Source organism: Trachypithecus francoisi, unplaced genomic scaffold (genome assembly GCF_009764315.1).
Source record: "Trachypithecus francoisi isolate TF-2019V2 unplaced genomic scaffold, Tfra_2.0 Lachesis_group18, whole genome shotgun sequence".
In the NCBI taxonomy this organism is placed as follows: domain Eukaryota; kingdom Metazoa; phylum Chordata; class Mammalia; order Primates; family Cercopithecidae; genus Trachypithecus; species Trachypithecus francoisi.
Genome location: NW_022681463.1, coordinates 38,823,619 through 38,844,490, shown reverse-complemented (window position 1 = coordinate 38,844,490; position 20,872 = coordinate 38,823,619). Strand labels below are relative to the sequence as shown.

Genomic DNA, 20,872 nt, shown 5'->3' with positions numbered 1-20,872 from the left:
GGTCTGGACTGTGAACATCCCTGCTGCCCGTTTTTTGTATGAAGCCCAGCTGGGTAGCTGGAGATCCAGCGGATTGTGCGGACGGAAGCCTGTTGGATATGGTTTAAAAAATGAGAAGCCTCAGGCCGGGCCGGTGACTCAAGACTGTAAGTCGCTGCCCAACCCTTTGGGAGGCCGAGGCGGGTGGATCACTTGAGGTCAGGAGTTCGAGACAAGCCTGGCCAAAATGGTGAACTCCTGTTCAAAAAAAAAAAATGAGCAGGGCGTGGTGGCGGGCGCATGTAATCCCAGCTATTCGGGAGGCTGAGGCAGAAGAATCTCTTGAACCGGGGAGGCGGAGGTTACAGTGATCCCAGATCGTTCCAATGCACTCCAGCCTGGGCGACAAGAGCGAGACTCCATTTAAAATAATAAATAAATTAGAAGCCCCTGGGAAGGAAGAGCTTTAGGACAAATACCTAATGCATGTGGGGCTTAAAACCTAGATGATGGGTTGATAGGTGCAGCAAGCCACCAGGGCACATGTATACATAGGTAACAAACCTGCACGTTCTGCACATGTATCCTGCAACTTAAAGATAACATGACACGACATAACATAACATACATAACATAACATAACATATTAGAAGACCGAGAGAGGTAAAACAGCTTAGGGACGGGTTGCCCCCGCCACTCCGCAGGCTTCAGAGGAAAGAGAAAGCGCCCCCGGACCCGTGCAGCCCGGACCTAGCCCCGCGCAGCCCGGACCTAGCCCCGCAGACCCACATATCCCAGCACTTCCGAAGCTGCGTGTAGAGCCGCCAGCTCCCACCTCCGGCTGCGCCCGCGCGCCCCCTTGCGGCGGATCCCGCTCTGGCGCATAGCCCCACTGGAGCGGGGCCGTGTTGGCTATGGGGTCCCAGGTGGGAGAGAGATCTGTCCGCTGAACCTGCGCATCGCGGGCCCTGCGGAAGCTGCAGAGATTCTGTCCTTTTTGTTGGGAGGGAAGAGAGAGGGCGCCAGGGAGCCATAAGCTAGATTTTTATTAATAGATAACTTTTATTTGAAAATTATCTTTAAACGAAAGAGCAAGGGGAAAAAATAGATTCTATCCTTTGCTGGACTACTAAAAAGTAACTTCCATTCAACTTATTTCAACAGAGAATGTCGATATTGATATGCAATATTTTAATTGTTTTAAAATATTTAATTGTGTGTAATAATTTTTTTAACTGCTCAGTTCCAAAGCTGGAAGTTGAAGTGATGTTTTTGACAGGGAAAACTAAAGAAAAGACCCCACTGCATCTTCATCGGAGCTGGAGGGCAAAAAAAATTCGTAGGACACTTAACATGGAGAGTCTGAGATCAGGACACAGCCTGGGCTGTAACTAAGGGCAGTGGAAGCAGGCAGCATTGGCTAGGATGCCGCTGCTCCTCATGACATTTTGTCTCATAAACTTAGCAAGTTCTTAGAAAGTCCAAAACGCCATATGTGTTGCCTAGTTTTCTTATATGGTCACAGGAAAAAATAGGAAAAATGCAGATAATTTGCATTTTATGTGATAATTTTTAAATAAAAGTTACTTGTTAATAAAATTTCAGGTAGGATTCTCCCTGAGTTTCTTCTGTACAACATCATTCATTGACCCGATATTTGAAGAAAAAGTTATTCTGTGTTTTTTTGAGAGCAGGTACTGTTTATTAACTGACCAACTTAGAAAAATAATCATGGTAGACACCTTAGTTCATCATTCTAATAAGCCTGTTGATCTGGTCCTCCCTGTTGCCAGCACCTCCACCTTCTACAAAATGGGTGGTCTTTTTCTTTATTCTGCCTCATGGAGAAGATAATTTGAAGGACCACAGGAAGTTATTTGCTTCTTTGAAACATTTTCTAACAGTATAGATCTCATGAATCAGATTCTCCATGCAGATGATGCCATATTTACCAAGAGATGGAGCAAAGCGTTATCTGTCAAAGCAATTCGCTTCTTACTGATTTTGCCATAACCACGCTTGTAGATTAGTTTATTTACTGACTTCAGATTAGGGTACCCCCTGCAATATATGGTTCTACAATCCTCAGCATGTTAATTGAAGCCTTGTTAAGCTTCACAAAGGTTCCACTGAAGATTTGACGAAGGCGAAGAAGCTGCAACACTTTTTGGACCTTTGGGCTCACACCACTGATACCTCTGATCCTGATGACAAACGCCAATTTGGGTTCTGCAGGTACATAGAAGTTGCCAGCTTTTCTTGCCATCCTTGCCATTCAGATTTCAGTTCTGTACATCTGCCTATATTCCTCGTGATACTGCTTTGCTTTTTCATAGATAAGCTTCCTCCTTGCCTTTCAAAGCATCTTTTGGGCAAACTTCTTTCTCAGGCATCTGATCTTCACCCCTGCGAAATTCCTTTGCTTTTTCTTAAGGGTTTCTGGTACAGCAGGAACCTTCTTCTTCTTCTCTTTGACACTCTCCATGGTTCCAGCGGGAAATGAGGAACTATTCTTTTATTATGGGAGTTATACCTGATGTAAATGACGAGTTGATGGGTGCTGACCAGTTGATGGGTGCAGCACACCAACATGGCACAAGTATACATATGTAACAAACCTGCACGTTATGCACATGTACCCTAGAACTTAAAGTATAATAAAAAAAATTAAAAGATAAAAAAGAAAAAAAGAAAAATAAATAAAAAGATGAAATCTGCAATCTCCAGCAAACACTACTTTCCCTACTGGATCTTTAAATTATTAGTCCCATATTCCTCCAATAAAAATTCACTAAGCCTTTATGTCCTGGGTGCCGAATAAACCCTGCATCTGCTTTCAAGAAGAAACCTACCTTTCTTAGCCTGGAGGTAGATTGCTGCTCATAAGTGACAGGTGGAGTACTGTAAATCCCCGAGGGTGATTCTAGCCGTTGACCCAGTAGGCTATTTACTGTCAATGATGCCCAGATTTAGAAAGAAGACGTAAACATGGTGTTGACACCAGACAGGGCAAAGAGCAACTGCTTGTGGGAAACACACATGCATCCATCATCACTGCAAATGAGAAGGAAAAGGAGGACAAGGAGTGAATTTGAAAAGCAGGATAACTTAGTGAGGGTCTGAGTGCCCAAGATCAAATCTCACTCCACCCTCACCGCCTTATGTGATCCCGAGAAGTTACTCAAAATATCTGTACCAACATTTCCTCAGTCTGAAGGTAGGAAGTAGCACCTTTTGCATAGGGTTGTTGGAAAGATTAAAAATAGTAAATGTCATCTGTGTCAAAACCTTGATACTAGTGTATTTCTGTTCACTGTTTGCACCACTTTAGTTTCCTCGATATATGCTGATTAAAAAAACAAAAACAAAATTTGACTGGGCCTGGTGGCTCACGCCTGTAATCCCAGCCCTTTGGGAGGCAGAGGCAGGCAGATCACCTGAGGCCAGGCGTTTCAGACCAGCCTGGCTAATGTAGTGAAACCCCATCTCTACTAAAACTACAAAAATTATGTGGGCCTGGTGGCACATGCCTGTGATCCCAGCTACTCTGGAAGCTGAGGCAAGAGAATCACTTGGACCCACGAGGCAGAGGTTGCAGTGAGCTGAGATTGCACCACTACACTCCAGCCTAGCCTACAGAGCAAGACTCTTGTCTCAAAAAAAGAAAAAAACATTGATTAAAATGTCTAATTGGCTTTTATTAGTGACTCATAAAACAGGCAGTTGCTATTCAAAATAGAGGGAGCTTCAATGAGCCTGGCAGACCAGCTGGTTTTCCTAGGGTAACTTGAACAGAAATAGGGAAACCGAAATACAAAAAGTGAATTGGTTAACATCAGGTTACTTCAGGTTACTTTCCTTATAAAGGGTTAAAGCAGAGAGGACTTCCTTATCATGCTGACTCAGGCTGACTGGGCCTTTTCTGATTGCTTGCTGTAAATCTCTTGTTTTTGGGAAAAGCCAGTCTATTTGGGAATTTCCTTGTTTACGTTTCAGTTTGATTACATGGCACTTAGCACAAGTGACCCCATTTTGGTTCAATCTGTTGCGACCTAATGCAGGAGCTCAGTCCAAAACCATGGCCTCTCATACATTTTATTTAACAACACAAAGAAAAGAGTTTTTGTTCTGAAGCCGATTTTCTTGAGGCTATTGATAAACCAATCACAACAGAACTAAAAAATATATACAAGATTAAAGAATTGTCTAAAAAATGTAAGGTAACAAGCAAAAGATTATAAATCCAAATCACTCGATTTAGAATTAGGGTGAGGTATTCATTATGGCTCCACAGTTTGTTTTTAAGTGTCACCTAATAAGTAGATGTCACACTCTAATCTCTTCCTTAAGTGAATATTATAAATTTTAATTTTATTAAATTCACACTTAAATTATGCTTTTAAAATTATCTTTGGGTCGGGCATAGTGGCTCACGACTATAATTTCAACACTTTGGGAGGCTGAGGCAAGAGGATTATTTGAGCCCAGGAGCTTGAGACCAGCATGGGCAACAAAGTGAGACTGACTCTACCAAAAACATTTTATTTAATTAGCCGGGCATGGTAGCACAGGCCTGTAGTCCCAGCTACTCAGGAAGTGAGGTGGGAGGATCGCTGGGGCCTGAGAGGTCAGGGCTGCAGTGAGCCACAGTCATGCCACTGCACTCTAACCTGGATAAGACAGCGAGCCCCTGTCTCAAAATAAAAATGAAAATAAAATAAAACTATCTTTGAACTAAAATAAATTATGCTTTAGGCAAGTGAAATTGTCAAAACTCTGAAAATAGAACCTACCTATAGTTGATGTATTTGTTTAGCCCAGTTAATCATGTAAACAACAGGTAAGTATATCCAAGTTTCAGAAACACTTTGGAGGTTCGTTCATTTTTGGTTACCTTCAAGATTTTCTTAACCTCTTACATTAACATTTGTGTCAGGGCCAGGCTCATGCCTTTAATTCCAGCACTTTGGGAGGCCAAGGCAGGAGGATCGCTTGAGCCCAGGAATTCGAGACCAGCTTGGGAACATAGTGAGACTCCTTATTACTACAAAAATATTTAAAATTATCTGGGCATGCTGATACATTCCCGTAGTCCAGTTACTATAGGGGCTGAGATGGGAGGATCACTTGAGGTAGGAGGCTGTGGCTGCAGTGACTGTGATTGCACTACTGCACTCCAACCTGGGTGGCAAAGTGACACTCTGTCTTAAAAAAAAAAGGAGTAGAAAATGAGTGTGTCTAAGGCCGGAGCTCTTAGGCAAACTGGTGAAGCTCCTTCTCAGAATAATGTTTTTAATGCCTAAAATAAAAAATGAGATTGTAAGTGAGAAACTAAAAATTAGCTTGGACTTTAATCTGCCCTGGTATGCATTAGCCCGGACTGATAAAACCAGCCTCAAAATTACCAGAAAACAATAATTCTCTCAAACCACAGCAAATCATAAAGTGTCATAACAACCTCCTTTCTTTTCTCCTTAAAATTTTTTTATTTTTTATTTGTGCTGATTCCTTTATGCAAATTGCCGTGTGTGTCTGTGTGTCTCTGTTGTCTCCGTGGAAGGCCAGAGTCACATGGTCCTAACAGTTGGGCACCAGGAAGCGTAGGCTGATCTGAAGAAGACACTTCAATCATGGGTGATGTTAAAAATTTTCTCTATGCCTGGTGTGGCAAAAGGAAGATGACCCCATCCTATGAAATTAGAGCACTGGGGAACAAAAACAGGCAGAAATTCATGTATGAGGTTTAGGTGGAAGGGTATAACTACACTGGCATAGGAAATTCCACCAATAAAAAAGATGCACAGAGCAATGCTGGCAGAGACTTTGTTAACTATTTGGTTCGAATAAATGAAATAAAGAGTGAAGAAGTTCCAGCTTTTTGGGGTAGCATCTCTGCCCCCACTTACTGATACTCCTGACACTACAGCAAATGCTGAAGGAGGTTTACCAACAACCATGGGAAGGCCTCTTCCACCACATCTGGCTCTCAAAGCTGAAAATAATTCTGAGGTAGGAGCCTCTGGCTATGGCGTTCCTGGGACCGAGGAGCCAACTTGAAGGTGAAACACTGTCTCTAATAAATAAATAAATTACAAGTGGCACACACTTGTAATCCCAGCTACTAGGGAGGCTGAGGCAGGAGAATTGCTTGAACCTGGTAAGTGGAGGTTGCAGTGAGCCGAGATGGCATCACTGCACTCTAGCCTGGGCGACAGAAGGAGACTCCATCTCCAAAAAAATAAATAAATAAATCCAATACTAGGAAGTGCTTTCTTACCATGAGAGCTCCCTGCACACAGAGTGAGGAGACAGAGACAGCAGAAGCAGGACCAGAGGTCTCCACCACTGAACAAGCTCAACCTGAATTTGTTTTTGTAGCTCTGGGAAGTCTTGAACTGAATGGGAGGTTCGACTGTGGCCCTCTAGTGTATGGTTGCAGGATTTGTAAACGCTCTAATTCATGTTTTTTGTTTTGTTTTGTTTTTTGTTTTTGTTTTTAAGCTGTTCCTGCTAATTGCTTTTTAAGCCAGGCTCAAGTGTGGGTCCACAGGGAATACCTCAGGTGCCCTTCAAATCAGATACTACATTTCAGCTCTCAGGGCTAGAATGCTTCCCGCTCTTACTTGGGCAGGTCTTTGAAGAAGCCAGTTTAGCCTTGGTAGTTTTGAATTTGGCCATAGTATACGGAGGAGAGCTAGGTAGCTTTCAAAACGCTTAGACAGATGTGTGGTAAAATGCAGCCCGGTCTGAACCTCCGCAGAAGCCCCGCACCTGGTGCAGCAAGTGGGCAAAGGAGTGTGTGTTCAGGGCAGGGTACTCAGTCCCACCTGTAATCAAGAGATCTGGAGGGCCCGAGGAAGTCAGTGACACCCCCACAAGGCACACACCCTCCAATGGGTTGTGGTGGTCATCTCCGGCTACCGAAGCCACCTTGCTTATTCCCATAGCCTTACAAACATTATGATGCTTCACACGAGTTGTGGGTGAGGTGAAAGAGTTGGGAAGTCCCGGTCTAAGGCTCTGCAAAACTGCTCTCTGGTAAAAACAAGTGACTATGGCAAGACCTTGAATGTACTACGTACAGACTTAAGTCAGTATTTGTGCCTAACAGCAAAGCAGGCCATGAGAGGCTCCTCAAAAGTCAGGTAATTGATGCCATTGTTTTCTTGACGTGGTTGAAGAGTCAGAGAAGAGAAGGTGATGCAGAAGCTTCTTTCCAGTTAAGTGACAGATCCAAGCAAGGAACACCTGCCGGTGGCGGGAGCGGTAGGGGAGGGCGTGGATTCGGCAGCACTCGGGTAGTGGCAGGGACCACATATTGTCGGTGTTGAACCACTGTTATCACTGGCCCAGGTGGAGTGAGGACAAATCATTTCCCCACTAAGCTCTTGGGGAGTGGCAGGGACCACATATTGTCAGTGTTAACCACTGTTAGCACTGGCCCAGGACGGGTGAGGACAAGCCATTTCCCCACTATTGTCTCTTCTTCCTCACTGCACCCCCAGCTCCGCACCCTCAGCCCCAAATACACATTCTCATTCACTCAACGTTTGTTGACACCTAGCGTGGGCCCTGTGTGATGGGGTAAAAGTTTGGTGTTGGGAGGAGCCCCAGTGACAGATTTCGGTTTGGGTTTGGTTTTGGTGGTGGCTGCTGGGCAGGGACAGGTCAGTTCATAAAGGAAGAGGCCCCAGGTCTGGATCGAATTCTCCTGGGAGCCAGACCAAAGCGCCTTCCTGGACTGCAAAGTGCGGCAGCCGCCGTGGGCAGGGTGCGGCAAGGCGTCACGCGCGGGAACCTGCGCTTGCTGCCAAGCTCTGGGCCTGACTCGCCGGGGTAGGGCGGCCCGCGTCCTGGGCTGGCGGCTCCGCGCATGCTCCTCCCTCAGGCGTCGCAGGCCTCCAGAGGCTCCGGAAGTACTGGGTGCAGCCTGATGGCGCCGGAGTTAGACACCGCACAGGGCGCCGAGATGCGGCGGGGCGCGGGCGCGGCTCGGGGACGCGCTTCCTGGTGCTGGGCCATGGCGCTGCTCTGGCTCGCAGCGGTTCCGGGCTGGCCCCGGGCCTCGGGCGTTCTCTCCCGGCGCCACTGGCCGGTGCCCTACAAGTGAGTGCGGCGGCGCGCGCACTCTCGGGGTCGGGGTCGGAGTCGGCGTTGCCGATGGGGGACGGGGTGCTCGCGCGGGGACTCCCGCACACGGTGGTTTGTGTCGGATCACGAGACGGTGCCGGGGCAGCGCCTGGTGATGCTCGGAGCGCACTTGAGAGCAAAGTTGAGGACTGGGGAGTCGCAGCCGCTTGTTACGCACAGCCCTGGGACCTTTCCTCCCTCTGGCCACTTGCAGCAGACTCAGGACAGTCCCGAATCGTGGCAGAAGAAAAGGAGAGTAATGTTATTTAATGGAGGGATTTCTGGATACAAGTAGCTGATTTCTTGGGTAGTTTAAAAACACTGTCTATCGCATTTATTTATATCATGCACTGTCATTAGTTATTAGTGCAGAACATTTGGTACAATTTACTGGGCGACCAACTCGCTCTGTTTTGAACCTGATCAGAACCCGATCCGAAGTCCTTATTGGAACTTCCCAGTTTTGCACTCAAAAGTCCCGCATCCCGGAATCCCCGTCTCCTGCAGTCCTGGTTAGACCGGGAAGATAGTCACCGCATTTGTCCAGTCTTCAGCCTGGAGGTAGGACGCCGGTCCTAAGTCGAGGACAGGGCCCACACTCCTGGGAGGCCGATTCCAGCCTTTGACAGAGAAGACACACAGCCTCCGGCGGGCAGAGATAGCTAAACACAGAGAAAGAAAACATGGTGTCAACATCAGGCAGGAGAAAGACCAGCAGTTTCTGAAAACAGCTGCTTTTCTTTAAACCAAAAGCATCATTATTTTAATTCAATTTATAATGGACATAATTTTAACATACCAGCATAAGTAACCAACAGCTAAAACTGCACACAACAAACCTGAAAAATAAAAACAGCTATTTTGCATGACAGTATGAGTGGGAAGGCAGGATTTCCTCTTTGTGAGGGGCGAGTTTTAGGTTCTGCCTGCTGCGGGTCAAATCTGGCTCCATCATCACTAGGGATCTTGGGAAAGTTACTCAGAATCTCTGTGCCCACATGCCCTGAGTCACACAATAGGAATAGTGGTAGCACTTACCTCATCGGTTTGCTGGAAGATTAAATCTAGCAGAATGCCAGCTGTTATCAAATCTAGATAGTGTGTTCTGCTCACTGAAAGGTTTGCAACACTTTTTTGTTTCGTGTGATATACTACGTGGAAAGAGAAGTTTGTGGTTGAAGCTAGTTTTCTGGAAAATGTTAATAAAATGTTTGTAAGAAGTCAAAATTACTCAATAGAACAAGAATTGTAAATCCAAATGATTTGATTTAACATTAGGGCAAGGTGTTGACTATAGCTTTTTAGTGGATTTTTTTTTTTAAGTCTCAGATATTAAGTACATGCCCCCATCTAATCCCGTCAATTGAATATAATATTTAAGTTTATTAAGTTCACATTTAAATTACCTTTGAACTAAAATAGATTTTGCTGTGGGTCAATGCAATCTGTATGTGATTATTATGTATTTGTTTAAACCAGGTAAGTGCCTATAAAACACTGTACCCAAGTGGCAGAAACTTTTGGGAGCGTTGTTAATATTTTTGGTCATCATAAAGATTTTAACTTCTTAAGTTAAAATAGCAATTTTTGTTGATTTGTTGGGATTGTAAAACAGTAGATCTGGCTACAACCTTGGGGATCTAGGATTCTTAGATGGAAGCTGTTGCCGCCACCACCTCTTTCCCAGTGCCAGATTATAGGTAACCAGCGTGTCTGCTGAGCTGAATTCAACTGCAGTGCTCCTCGAGTCCTATTGCTGTGGCCTTCTCCGGTCTTCTTTTCTTGCCTGCATTGTTGAGGTCACCTTCTAACTGATCTCTCATGTTTAGTTTGGCCTCTCTCCCTACCCTCTTTTAATTCATTAAATAAGGTTTACTTTATAGCAAACTCAGTCCTATCAGATCTGCTACTTAATATCCTTTAAGCTTAGCCCTTCCCAGTTGTAAGGCATGGAATTCCATGCACATTCTCCTAGTGACAGAATGACAGCCCCTGCCAGTCTCTTCTGTCTCCACTCGTGCATTGAAGCCTGAATCCTAGTCTTCCGTACCTACCGGAGACCAAATGTGCCAGGCTTGTCTTATAATACTTAACATTTCCTCTGCCTTTCTGTCTTAACCTTCTAGCCAAGTACGTTAAAAACCTAGGCCCAGCCTTCATCTCTTTCTTTGTCCTTCCCACCCCATTCATCCCATACCTGGTTAACAACAATTTGTCCTTCCTTTGTGCCTGTAGAACTCATTTCTTTAGTCTAGCACATCCCACACTCATCACTTGTTTAATGTCTTTGCAGCTCCCACCCACAGTTCTGTGAGAAAGGCAACAGTGTTTTAATTTCTGTTTCCCTCCTTACTATAGTTCCCTATATACCTAGTAGAACCTCAATACATATTGGTTGAATGAATGTTAATTCATAAGTAAATATAAAATATATACTATTACTCATAATCATCTGAATAATCTTAATGTATGGATTGTTTGTAAAATTGAACACATTGGAAAAATGTTCATTTATTCTGTAAACATTTGCAAATGTCTACTATGACCTGGAGCTGTAAAAATTTTAAGACAGGATTCCTGTCTTCAAAATTTTCACAGTGGGATCAGGGAACAGGGAAGCCTGGATTTATCAGAGTGCTTTGAGTTTATCATTTGCTATTAAAAACATTATTGGAAGTTTGTTCACAAGATAACAAAATGTATGTTTCTATTTATTAACTATGGTCTGACCTTTGAATGGTCCCCTGAAAATGTTACTGGATTCTAAAAGATGGGAGAAGAATCAAATTCCTGCTGGAATCTAAGTGGATGGTTTCTTTTTCTTTATTAGACGCTTTGACTCCCGTCCAAAACCTGATCCTTATTGTCAAGCTAAATATACTTTCTGTCCAACTGGCTCACCTATCCCAGTTATGGAGGGTGATGATGACATTGAAGTCTTTCGATTACAAGCCCCAGTATGGGAATTTAAATATGGAGACCTCCTGGGACACTTGGTAAGGATGCATCTTGGTCTTACAACTTTGGTTAATTCAATGATTTGGTTATTAAGTTGATTTTTAGGGAGTCATCACTATTTAGATGGCTGACTTTAGATCATGTTGGTGTTTCTCTTAGTACATTTAAAATGAGTAGTCAAAAATAGTTACTACTAGATTTTATAATCTTGACAACAACAAATGTAATCACCATTATCCGTTGTAATACTATGAATCTGAACCCAGCTCCTGTATCCAGCTCCTGGAAGATGAGAAGAGGCCCAGAAGGGGCAGGGTAGGCAGAAAACACCTCTTGATTTCCAGACCCTGTTGTAGTCACTTTTCCAGGTTAACCCATCACCATGCGAGGTCTGTAGAGCTCCTTCCGGAAACCGGCATGGGGGCTCCTCACACTTATTCTAAGCTCTGAGGAAATTACAAGCTTGTCCACATAATATGCATGCCTCCTATTTGAAATGAGCTGTAGTGACCAAAGCCAGGGTGGAAGAGGGCCTGGAGATTGGGGCCACAGAGTGGATATGACAATAGCAGCATGGAGGAGCAGCTGAACAGTTGTTCTACTTGATATGCATTTGTGATGTGCCACGTTTTCTCCCATCAGGTTACCTGGACCCGTGGTTATGTCACAGTTGCTTTTATACATGTATTGTGTTTACACAGAAAATTATGCATGATGCCATTGGATTCAGGAGTACATTAACTGGCAAGAACTACACAATGGAATGGTATGAACTCTTCCAACTTGGAAACTGTACATTTCCCCATCTCCGACCTGAAATGGATGCCCCTTTCTGGTGTAATCAAGGCGCTGCCTGCTTTTTTGAGGGAATTGATGATGTTCACTGGAAGGAAAATGGGACATTAGTTAAAGTAGCGACTATATCAGGTAAGTTTTGAAAATATAGCAATATTTGATAATTACACCAAAATCCAAATGAAAGAAATTGTAATACTTCTGTGGAAACATTTCAGTTACGTTTTACTTAGAGGCCATTTGTAAAATGTACTTCTGGAACCACTAAACTTTGGGAATTTTTTTCATCTCTTATTTGTATTTTTTATTTATTTTATGTCAATAGGTTTGTGGGGAACAGGTTATGTTTGGTTACATGAATGAGTTCTTTAATGGTGATTTCTGAGATTTTGGCACACCCATCACCTGAGTAGTGTACACTATACCCAATGTGTAGTCTTTTATCCCTCACCCATCTCCCACCCTTTCCCCCGAATTCCCAAAGTTCATCATTCTTATGCCTTTGCATCCTTGTAGCCTAGTTCCCACTTATGAGTAAGAACATACAATGTTTGGTTTTCCATTCCTGAAGAGTTACTTCACTTGGATGGAATTGGAGACCATTATTCCAAGTTGCTGCAAATGCCATTCTTTAATTCCTTTTTATGACTGAGTCGTATTCCTTGGTATATATACACCACATTTTCTTTATCCACTCATTGATTGATGGGTGTTCGGGCTGGTCCCATATTTTTGCAATTGCAAATTGTGCTGTGCTTCTATAAACATGCATGGGCAAGTATCTTTTTCGTATAATGAGTTCTTTTCCTCATTGGGTAGATACCCAGTAGTGGGATTGCTGGATCAAATGGCAGTTCTACTTTTAGTTCTTTAAGGAATTTCCACACTGTTTTCCATAGTGGTTGTACTAATTTACATTTCCACCAGCAGTGTAGAAGTGTTCCCTTTCCACTACATCCCGCCAATATCTATTTTTTTTTATGTTTTGATTACAGCTATTCTTGCAGGAGTGAGGTGGTATCACATTGTGGTTTTGATTTGCATTTCCCTGATCATTGCATTGCATTTTCCTGAGCATTTTTTCATGTTTGTTGGCCATTTATGTATCTTATTTTGAGAATTGTCTATTTGTGTCCTTAGCAAACCTCTACCCTTTTTTTTTTTTTTTTTTGAGGTGGAGTTTTGTTCTTGTCGCTCAGGCTGGAATGCAGTGGCATGATCTTGGCTCACTGCAAGCTCCACCTCCTGGGTTCAAGCGATTCTCCTGCCTCAGCCTCCCAAGTAGCTGGAATTACAGGCGCCCGCCACCATGCCAAGCTAATTTTTGTATTTTTAGTAGAGATTGGTTTTTGCCATGTTGGCCAGGCTGGTCTCAAACTCCTGACCTCAGGTCATCCGCCCACCTCGGCCTCCTGAAGAGCTGGGATTAAAGGCGTGAAGCACCACTCCCAGCCGTTAACCCACTTTTTGATGGGATTGTTTTTTTCTTGCTGATCTGAGTTCCTTGTAGATTCTGGATATTAGTCCTTTGTCAGATGTGTAGAGTGCAAAGATTTTCTCCCACTCAGTGGGTTGTCTGTTTTTTTCTCCCACTTTGTGGGTTGTCTGTTTACTCTGCTGATTGTTCCTTTTGCTGTGCAGAAGCTTTTTAGTTGAATTAAGTCTCATCTATTTATCTTTGTTTTTGTTACATTTGCTTTTGGTGGAACCGCTAAACTCTGACCCAAACTATTACTCATGCAGAACTTCACCTGTAGGTGATGAGTAGTGTATCTCTGATCTTTGAATTTTTCCCTAAAAATGCTCTTTTCCAATCATAAAAATGAATAAAATGATAAAACATTTTATACAATTAAATTGGACTTTCTAAACGAAATAGTAAGAGAAATCCATAAAATGCCTGATTAAAGGATATGTTAACTATATCTGAAAAAATTTTAGTGATGATATTTTGATGTTGAAAAATAATAGCTACTACTCATATAGACTGGTTCTGGCACTGTTCTGAGTACTGTACATATATCACATCATTCATCATCACAACTTCTGCAGGTAGTTACTATTATTTTGCCCATTTTACAGATGGAGAAACTGAGGCATAGAGTGGTTACACAGCTTAGTAAGTGGGACTCCAGCCCTGGCAGTTACGCCCCATTGTGCATTCTCCTAACTACTTTGATACATTGCCTCCCAAAACGTATATGATCTTATATTTGAGGCCCTCTTGAGCAGTTTAAATATTTTATCTTTGAGATTTTTTTTCTTCTTTTGGATGTATTGGAAAGTTGCTGAAAGTTAGAATTTTGTTGCACATGCTGCATTGTTGGTTAGTAATGAAAAGAGTTCAGCAACTCTTCCATTGGTAACTCCTTATGTGACTTGGGTCACATTTTTTTGTTTGTTTTGTTTTATTATACTTTAAGTTCTAGGGTACATGTGCACAACGTGCAGGTTTGTTACATATGCATACTTGTGCCATGTTGGTGTGCTGCACCCATCAACTCGTCAGCACCTGTCAACTCATCATTTACATCAGGTATAACTCCCAATGCCATCCCTCCCCACTCCTCCCTCCCGCTAATAGGCCCCGGTGTGTGATGTTCCCCTTCCAGAGTCCAAGTGATCTCATTGTTCAGTTCCCACCTATGAGTCAGAACATGCGGTGTTTGGTTTTCTGTTCTTGTGATAGTTTGCTAAGAATGATGGTTTCCAGCTGCATCCATGTCCCTACAAAGAATACGAACTCATCCTTTTTTATGGCTGCATAGTATTCCATGGTATATATGTGCCACATTTTCTTAATCCAGTCTGTCACAGATGGACATTTGGGTTGATTCCAAGTCTTTACTATTGTGAATAGTGCTGCAATAAACATACATGTGCATGTGTCTTTATAGCAGCATGATTTATAATCCTTTGGGTATATACCCAGTAATGGGATGGCTGGGTCATATGGTACTTCTAGTTCTAGATCCTTGAGGAATCACCATACTGTTTTCCACAGTGGTTGGACCAGTTTACAATCCCACCAACAGTGTAAAAGTGTTTCTATTTCTCCACATCCTCTCCAGCACTTGTGGTTTCCTGACTTTTTAATGATTGCCATTCTAACTGCTGTGAGATGGTATCTCATTGTGGTTTTGATTTGCATTTCTCTGATGGCCATTGATGGCGAGCATTTTTTCATGTGTCTGTTGGCTGTATGCATGTCTTCTTTTGAGAAATGTCTGTTCATATCCTTTGCCCACTTTTTGATGGGGTTTTTTTTTGTTGTAAATTTGTTTGAGTTCTTTGTAGGTTCTGGATATATTAGCCCTTTGTCAGATGAGTAGATTGCAAAAATTTTCTCCCATTCTGTAGGTTGCCTGTTCACTCTGATGGTAGTTTCTTTTGCTGTGCAGAAGCTCTTTGGTTTAATTAGATCCCATTTGTCAATTTTGGCTTTTGTTGCCTTTGCTTTTGGTGTTTTAGACGTGAAATCCTTGCCCATGTCTATGTCCTGAATGGTATTACGTAGGTTTTCTTGTAGGGTTTTTATGGTTTTAGGTCTAACATTTAAGTCTCTAATCCATCTTGAATTAATTCTTGTATAAGGTATAACGAAGGGATCCAGTTTCAGCTTTCTACTTATGGCTAGCCAGTTTTCCCAGCACCATTTATTAAATAGGGAATCCTTATCCCCATTTCTTGTTTTTGTCAGGCTTATCAAAGGTCAGATGGTTGTAGATGTGTGGTATTATTTCTGAGGGCTCTGTTCTGTTCCATTGGTCTATATCTCTGTTTGGGTACCAGTACCATGCTGTTTTGGTTACTGTAGCCTTGTAGTATAGTTTGAAGTCAGGTAGTGTGATGCCTCCAGCTTTGTTCTTTTGGCTTAGGACTGTCTTGGCAATGCGGGCTCTTTTTTGGTTCCATAGGTGTGGAAATCCAAACCCATTGTTTACTCACATGCATCCATAGTCTTAATCAAGTTAAAACATTTTACTTAAAATTAATATGATTAGGCCAGGCATGGTAGCTCACACCTATAATCCCAGTGCTTTAGAAGACTGAAGCAGGAGGATCACTTGAGGCTGAGAGTTTGAGACCAGCCTGGGCAATACAGCAAGACCCTGTGTTGCCCAGGCTGTTCTCAAATTAAAAAAAAAAAAAAGTAAAAAGTTAGTTGGCTTTGGTGGCCCGCGCCTGTAGTCCCAGCTACTCAGGAGGCTGAGGTGGGAGGATCACTTAAGCCTGGGAGGTCAAGGCTGCAGTGAACTGTGATTGTACCACCTCACTCTAGCCTTGGCAACAGAGGAGACCTGACTCAAAAAAAAAAAAAAAAAAAATTAACATGATTAGCTTCGTTCACTAGGTGACTTTGTTTTGTTTTTTTGAACTAGGAAACATGTTCAATCAAATGGCAAAGTGGGTGAAACAGGACAATGAAACAGGAATTTATTACGAGACATGGAATGTAAAAGCCAGCCCAGAAAAAGGGGCAGAGACATGGTTTGATTCCTACGACTGTTCCCAATTTGTGTTAAGGACCTTTAGCAAGTTGGCTGAATTTGGAGCAGAGTTCAAGAACATAGAAACCAACTATACAAGAATATTTCTTTACAGTGGAGAACCTACTTTTCTGGGAAATGAAACATCTGTTTTTGGGCCAACAGGAAACAAGACTCTTGGTTTAGCCATAAAAAGATTTTATTACCCCTTCAAACCACATTTGTCAACTAAAGAATTTCTGTTGAATCTCTTGCAAATTTTTGATGCAGTGATTGTGCACAGACAGTTCTATTTGTTTTATAATTTTGAATATTGGTTTTTACCTATGAAATTCCCTTTTATCAAAATAACATATGAAGAAATCCCTTTACCTAACAAAAACAAAACACTCTCTGGTTTATAAAACACCTTATTTCTACTGCTCTTTTTTCGCCAGTCACCAGCATCTGTTTTTCAGGGGCTGATTTTACTTTTGTGAATTTCTTAGCTTTTCTTCCTTGGTGCAAGAAGTTAAAATGCACATCAGCAGAACTGCTGCATATTAACATCTCAGGACTTTTCTCTTGGAAATAAACTGACATTCATACTATATTGGCCAAAGTGAGCAAGTTAAGTGATCTTGGTTTCAATTTCCGAGCCTTTGTTAATACAGAGAATTATGGTTCATATCAGTTATGTAGGACCTTTGGACCCAAGGTCCCACAGATAGGTATGATGTGCTGAAATTTTTAAAATACCTTCAAAAATAAAAAAAAAATACCTTCAGTGACATTTTCATGATGGGAGCTCTTTTTTCTGGTATGGCAGTTACACTTTTTCACTCAAGTGCTTTAGTTTAGACTGACTTTACAACTTTTATAACTTTTGGAACCAAGTTTAGTATAGTCTGATTACAGTCCATTCACATAACTTTAGAGATTCGTTTAGAAACCGTAACTGGAGTGGTTGTGCTTCTAGATGTGGCAAATCCAGTATTAACACACATTTCTGGCTGGCATTTTGGAACTAGCTAGTAACTGGCTTGTGTTATTTAAGCAACCTAACATCACAAAATCCTAAGATTCAGGATTGCTGTAAAGATGGAAGTTGTGTACGTTTGGCAGGTCACAGTGAATGGCAGTGATATCAAAGAACAAATTGTCATCCTTGATCTTGCCTCATGTAGTTTATGTGCCAGACTTTCCCGGGTTTTGTAGTCACCTAGACTTTAAGCTGATGGCATAGTGCTTCCACAGTTCTTCTAGCCGGGGTGTGCAGGTATATGGCTGCAGACACATTTGCGTAAACAGGCAGCGTCTTACTTCTTCACTGTTTCCTGTAGTTCTCCCTCTTCCCACAAAGCTGTCAGCGCAGTGGAAGAGGTTGCACATCTCCGAGAGAGGACAGGTTTCTGTCCGAGTAGCTGTGCTTTAATTAGAGCCAGACAAGCTTTCAAGGTCCTTTAAGTATTTGATGATCAACTGAACACGTTTCTATTCAAGGATAAAACACCAGTCAGTAAGAAGATGGAGTGGATATCAGAGAAAACAATTCCCATTTAATATGTAAATGTACCAATTATGTGATTTAGTTTCAGCTGATATTCAAGTGCTTCCTGAGAGGTTAGTACATTATTACTGAGCTCTCATAGAAAGCTTAATCATATATGTAATTAGCCTGATCCAAATGAGTAAGTTGGACCTTAGAAAGGCTAAGTGATCTTTCTCTGGCTACCCAGCTAGTAGTAATGAAGTCAGGTCTTGAACCCAGGTTCTGCTGACTGAATTGGATGCACTATAGTACAGGATTTTTAGCACCAAAGTGTGGTCCTCAGACCAGTGCCTGCCAACCAGATGTTACTAGTCTGTGAGGAAATAAGTACAGATACTGATAGGAAGCTTTTATAAACTTTTAAAGCAATTTGTTGGAGTGTTTTTGTTTCTGTTGGGTCTAATTAAAAAAATTGGAGCTTGTATTTTATGTGTCTTTGGTCTTATTTTGTCTAGGAATTCATTTTTGCTGTTTTTTTTAACTGTAGTTCCCACAAGTCTGAAAATAACCCAGTCACCAGGTATCTTCCTCAAATACAGAGGGAGAGCTTTCTTTCACACCTCCTATTTAGCCTGTCTACTCCTGATAATAATGCCTAAACATTCCAAATTAATACTGCCTCTTTAACCTGCTAATTGTCTTGACAATGTCACAAGAAAACTTGGATCTGTGCGTTATCACCATCTAGTGGCTAAACTCAGGCAACACCAACGTCTGCCAAACTCAGGAAAATTGCTCTGGAAAAACAGTTCAGGATTTTGGATTTCCAGAACTCCCTTGAAGAGACAAAGATTCTTGTACCAAGTTTTGGTCAACTGCAAATCAAAGAACTTGGTTATGTAGGAAAAACGAGGACATCTGTACCTGGAATTTTTAAACAAGATTCTAATAGTTATGTGGAAAAAGCATTCAAGATTTTTGGGTAGGCGCAGTGGCTTATGCCTGGAATCCCATCATTTTGGGAAACTGAGGTGGGAGGATCGCTGAAGGTCGGGAGTTCAAGACCAGCCTGGCCAATGTGGTGAAACCCCGTTTCTCCTAAAATTACCAAAAAAAAAAAAAACTGGCTGGGCATGGTGGCCCGTGCCTGTAATCCCAGCTACACATGAGGCTAAGGCAGAAGAATCACTTGAACCCAGGAGGCAGAGGTTGCAGTGAGCTGAGATGGCACCACTGCACTCCACCCTGGGTGACAGAGCGAGACTCCGTCTCAAAAAAAACCATGATTTTTCATTGTTCCTAAGAATCTTAGTTAAATGAAGACAGAAAGCACCATAGATTCAGGTAACTACAGCACAGACAGCATTAACATTTACAAAAGTATTTCTTTTTTTTTTTTTTTTTTGAGACGGAGTCTCACTCTGTCGCCCGGGCTGGAGTGCAGTGGCCGGATCTCAGCTCACTGCAAGCTCCGCCTCCCAGGTTCACGCCATTCTCCTGCCTCAGCCTCCCGAGTAGCTGGGACTACAGGCGCCCACCACCTCGCCCGGCTAGTTTTTTATATTTTTTAGTAGAGACGGGGTTTCACAGTGTTAGCCAGGATGGTCTCGATCTCCTGACCTCGTGATCCGCCCGTCTCGGCCTCCCAAAGTACTGGGATTACAGGCTTGAGCCACCGCGCCCGGCCTACAAAAGTATTTCTTAAGAATTAAACCTGTCAACTCTACTTACAAGATGTAGAGCTTTCAGATAAAGATGATTCAAGAACATGCTTTCAAAATAGTAGTTGAGAAATCAAAACATAGCCACGCAGAAATCTGCCAATTAAGTTTTGGTGCCCTTTGAGCAATATGACATAATGTGATTTACTTTAATTATAACTTAAGTACAACTTAAATGCAGTTTCTATTTTGCTGTTGTTGTAGGCTGGGCACGGTGGCTCACGCCTGTAATCCTAACACTTTGGGCGGCCAAGGTGGACAGATCGCTTGAGGTCAGGAATTTGAGACCAGCCTGGCCAACATGGTGAAACCTCGTCTCTACTAAAAGTACAAGTATTAGCTGGTCATGATGGCGCATGCCTGTAGTCCCATCTACTTGGGAGGCTGAGGCAGGAGAATCACTTGAATCCAGGAGGTGGAGGTTGCAATGAGCCGGGATCGTACCACTGCACGTCAGCCTGGCAAAAGAGTGAGACTGTCTCAAAAAAATGTTGTAGATGTTTAAAATTTATGTATTTTTTGTCTGACTGGGGCTTTACAGTGAGTATATCCTCTCACTAATCTGGCTCAAAATTAGGTAAGTATACCCACAAAGTGTCATCTAATATATTGTTGCAGGTAGAGGAAAACAGACAGTGAAAAAATCTACTAAACTTTATTTGGAACCCTCGATATTGGTGGCTCCTTAAAAATTCGAGAAAAAAATCAAGTCTTAGCAAGTCTTACCAGTTTTATGGTCTGCTGTGGTGGCACTTACTGAATTACCTGGGATTATAGTTCCTGTAAGATTTGTTTTAAATAATTGTTGGCAGGCTATACAAAGTGATGTTCCAAAACTACACACATGCTTTTTCCCTGTTCACAAACAGGCTGGCCAGTGTTTCTAGCATCTTCGTCATTATTTACCCTTTATTATCCAAGTAGTTTCCTGCTCTTCAAACCTTCCTTTCAAAATTTTCTCTCCTACTTAAAACAAGTTAGGATTATTTATCCTGTTATTGGACTGATTATTCTAAGGATAAGCTCTTATTTCACTTTTGGAGTAAAAGGCTTTGTGCCCTTTTTAAAGTTGGGTGTCAGCAAGCAGCTGGAATTTTCCTGACTGCCTGGTAAAATTAAAACCAGCCCCACAAACTGGGGTTGGAGTCTGTGAAAAGATTATCATCTGTGTGTGGGGTAGAGATTAACTAGTGTGTTAAAGGACCTAGTGGAGGCTTGAACCTTCTTCACACAAACTCCTTCCTTTCAGCCTAAACTTTCCCAAAAATACAAAAAAGTTCTTTAAGTGCACTAAATTGACTTAATCTTCAATCATACCTATTTTTTCT

The 20,872-nt window shown here is 42.3% G+C and overlaps 1 protein-coding gene, 1 long non-coding RNA gene and 1 pseudogene across 2 annotated transcripts; 1 reads left to right on the top strand and 2 right to left on the bottom strand.

Annotated features, from left to right (window-relative positions):
- Nucleotides 1-1,722: 1,722 nt before the first annotated feature.
- Nucleotides 1,723-2,604, bottom strand: LOC117063420 (annotated as a pseudogene).
- Nucleotides 2,605-7,627: 5,023 nt separating this feature from the next.
- CLN5 (CLN5 intracellular trafficking protein) lies at nt 7,628-18,307 on the top strand. Its single transcript, XM_033177516.1, has 4 exons — nt 7,628-8,085; nt 10,940-11,105; nt 11,769-11,994; nt 16,245-18,307. The coding sequence occupies exons 1-4, from the start codon at nt 7,853-7,855 to the stop codon at nt 16,754-16,756; spliced, it is 1,137 nt and encodes a 378-aa protein (XP_033033407.1). The 5' UTR covers nt 7,628-7,852; the 3' UTR covers nt 16,757-18,307.
- On the bottom strand, nt 8,427-10,945 carry LOC117063670. Its single transcript, XR_004429028.1, has 2 exons — nt 8,909-10,945; nt 8,427-8,771 (listed from the first exon to the last, which is right to left on the bottom strand). It is a non-coding gene; the product is annotated as an uncharacterized LOC117063670 (long non-coding RNA).
- Nucleotides 18,308-20,872: the final 2,565 nt, after the last annotated feature.

Bases quoted from the DNA above. Each gene is read 5' to 3' on its own strand.
- CLN5 (XM_033177516.1), top strand. From the start codon at position 7,853: ATGCTCCTCCCTCAGGCGTCGCAGGCCTCCAGAGGCTCCGGAAGTACT. The intron at 8,086-10,939 runs GTGAGTGCGGCG...TTTCTTTATTAG, and splicing joins CACTGGCCGGTGCCCTACAA to ACGCTTTGACTCCCGTCCAA. The intron at 11,106-11,768 runs GTAAGGATGCAT...GTGTTTACACAG, and splicing joins GAGACCTCCTGGGACACTTG to AAAATTATGCATGATGCCAT.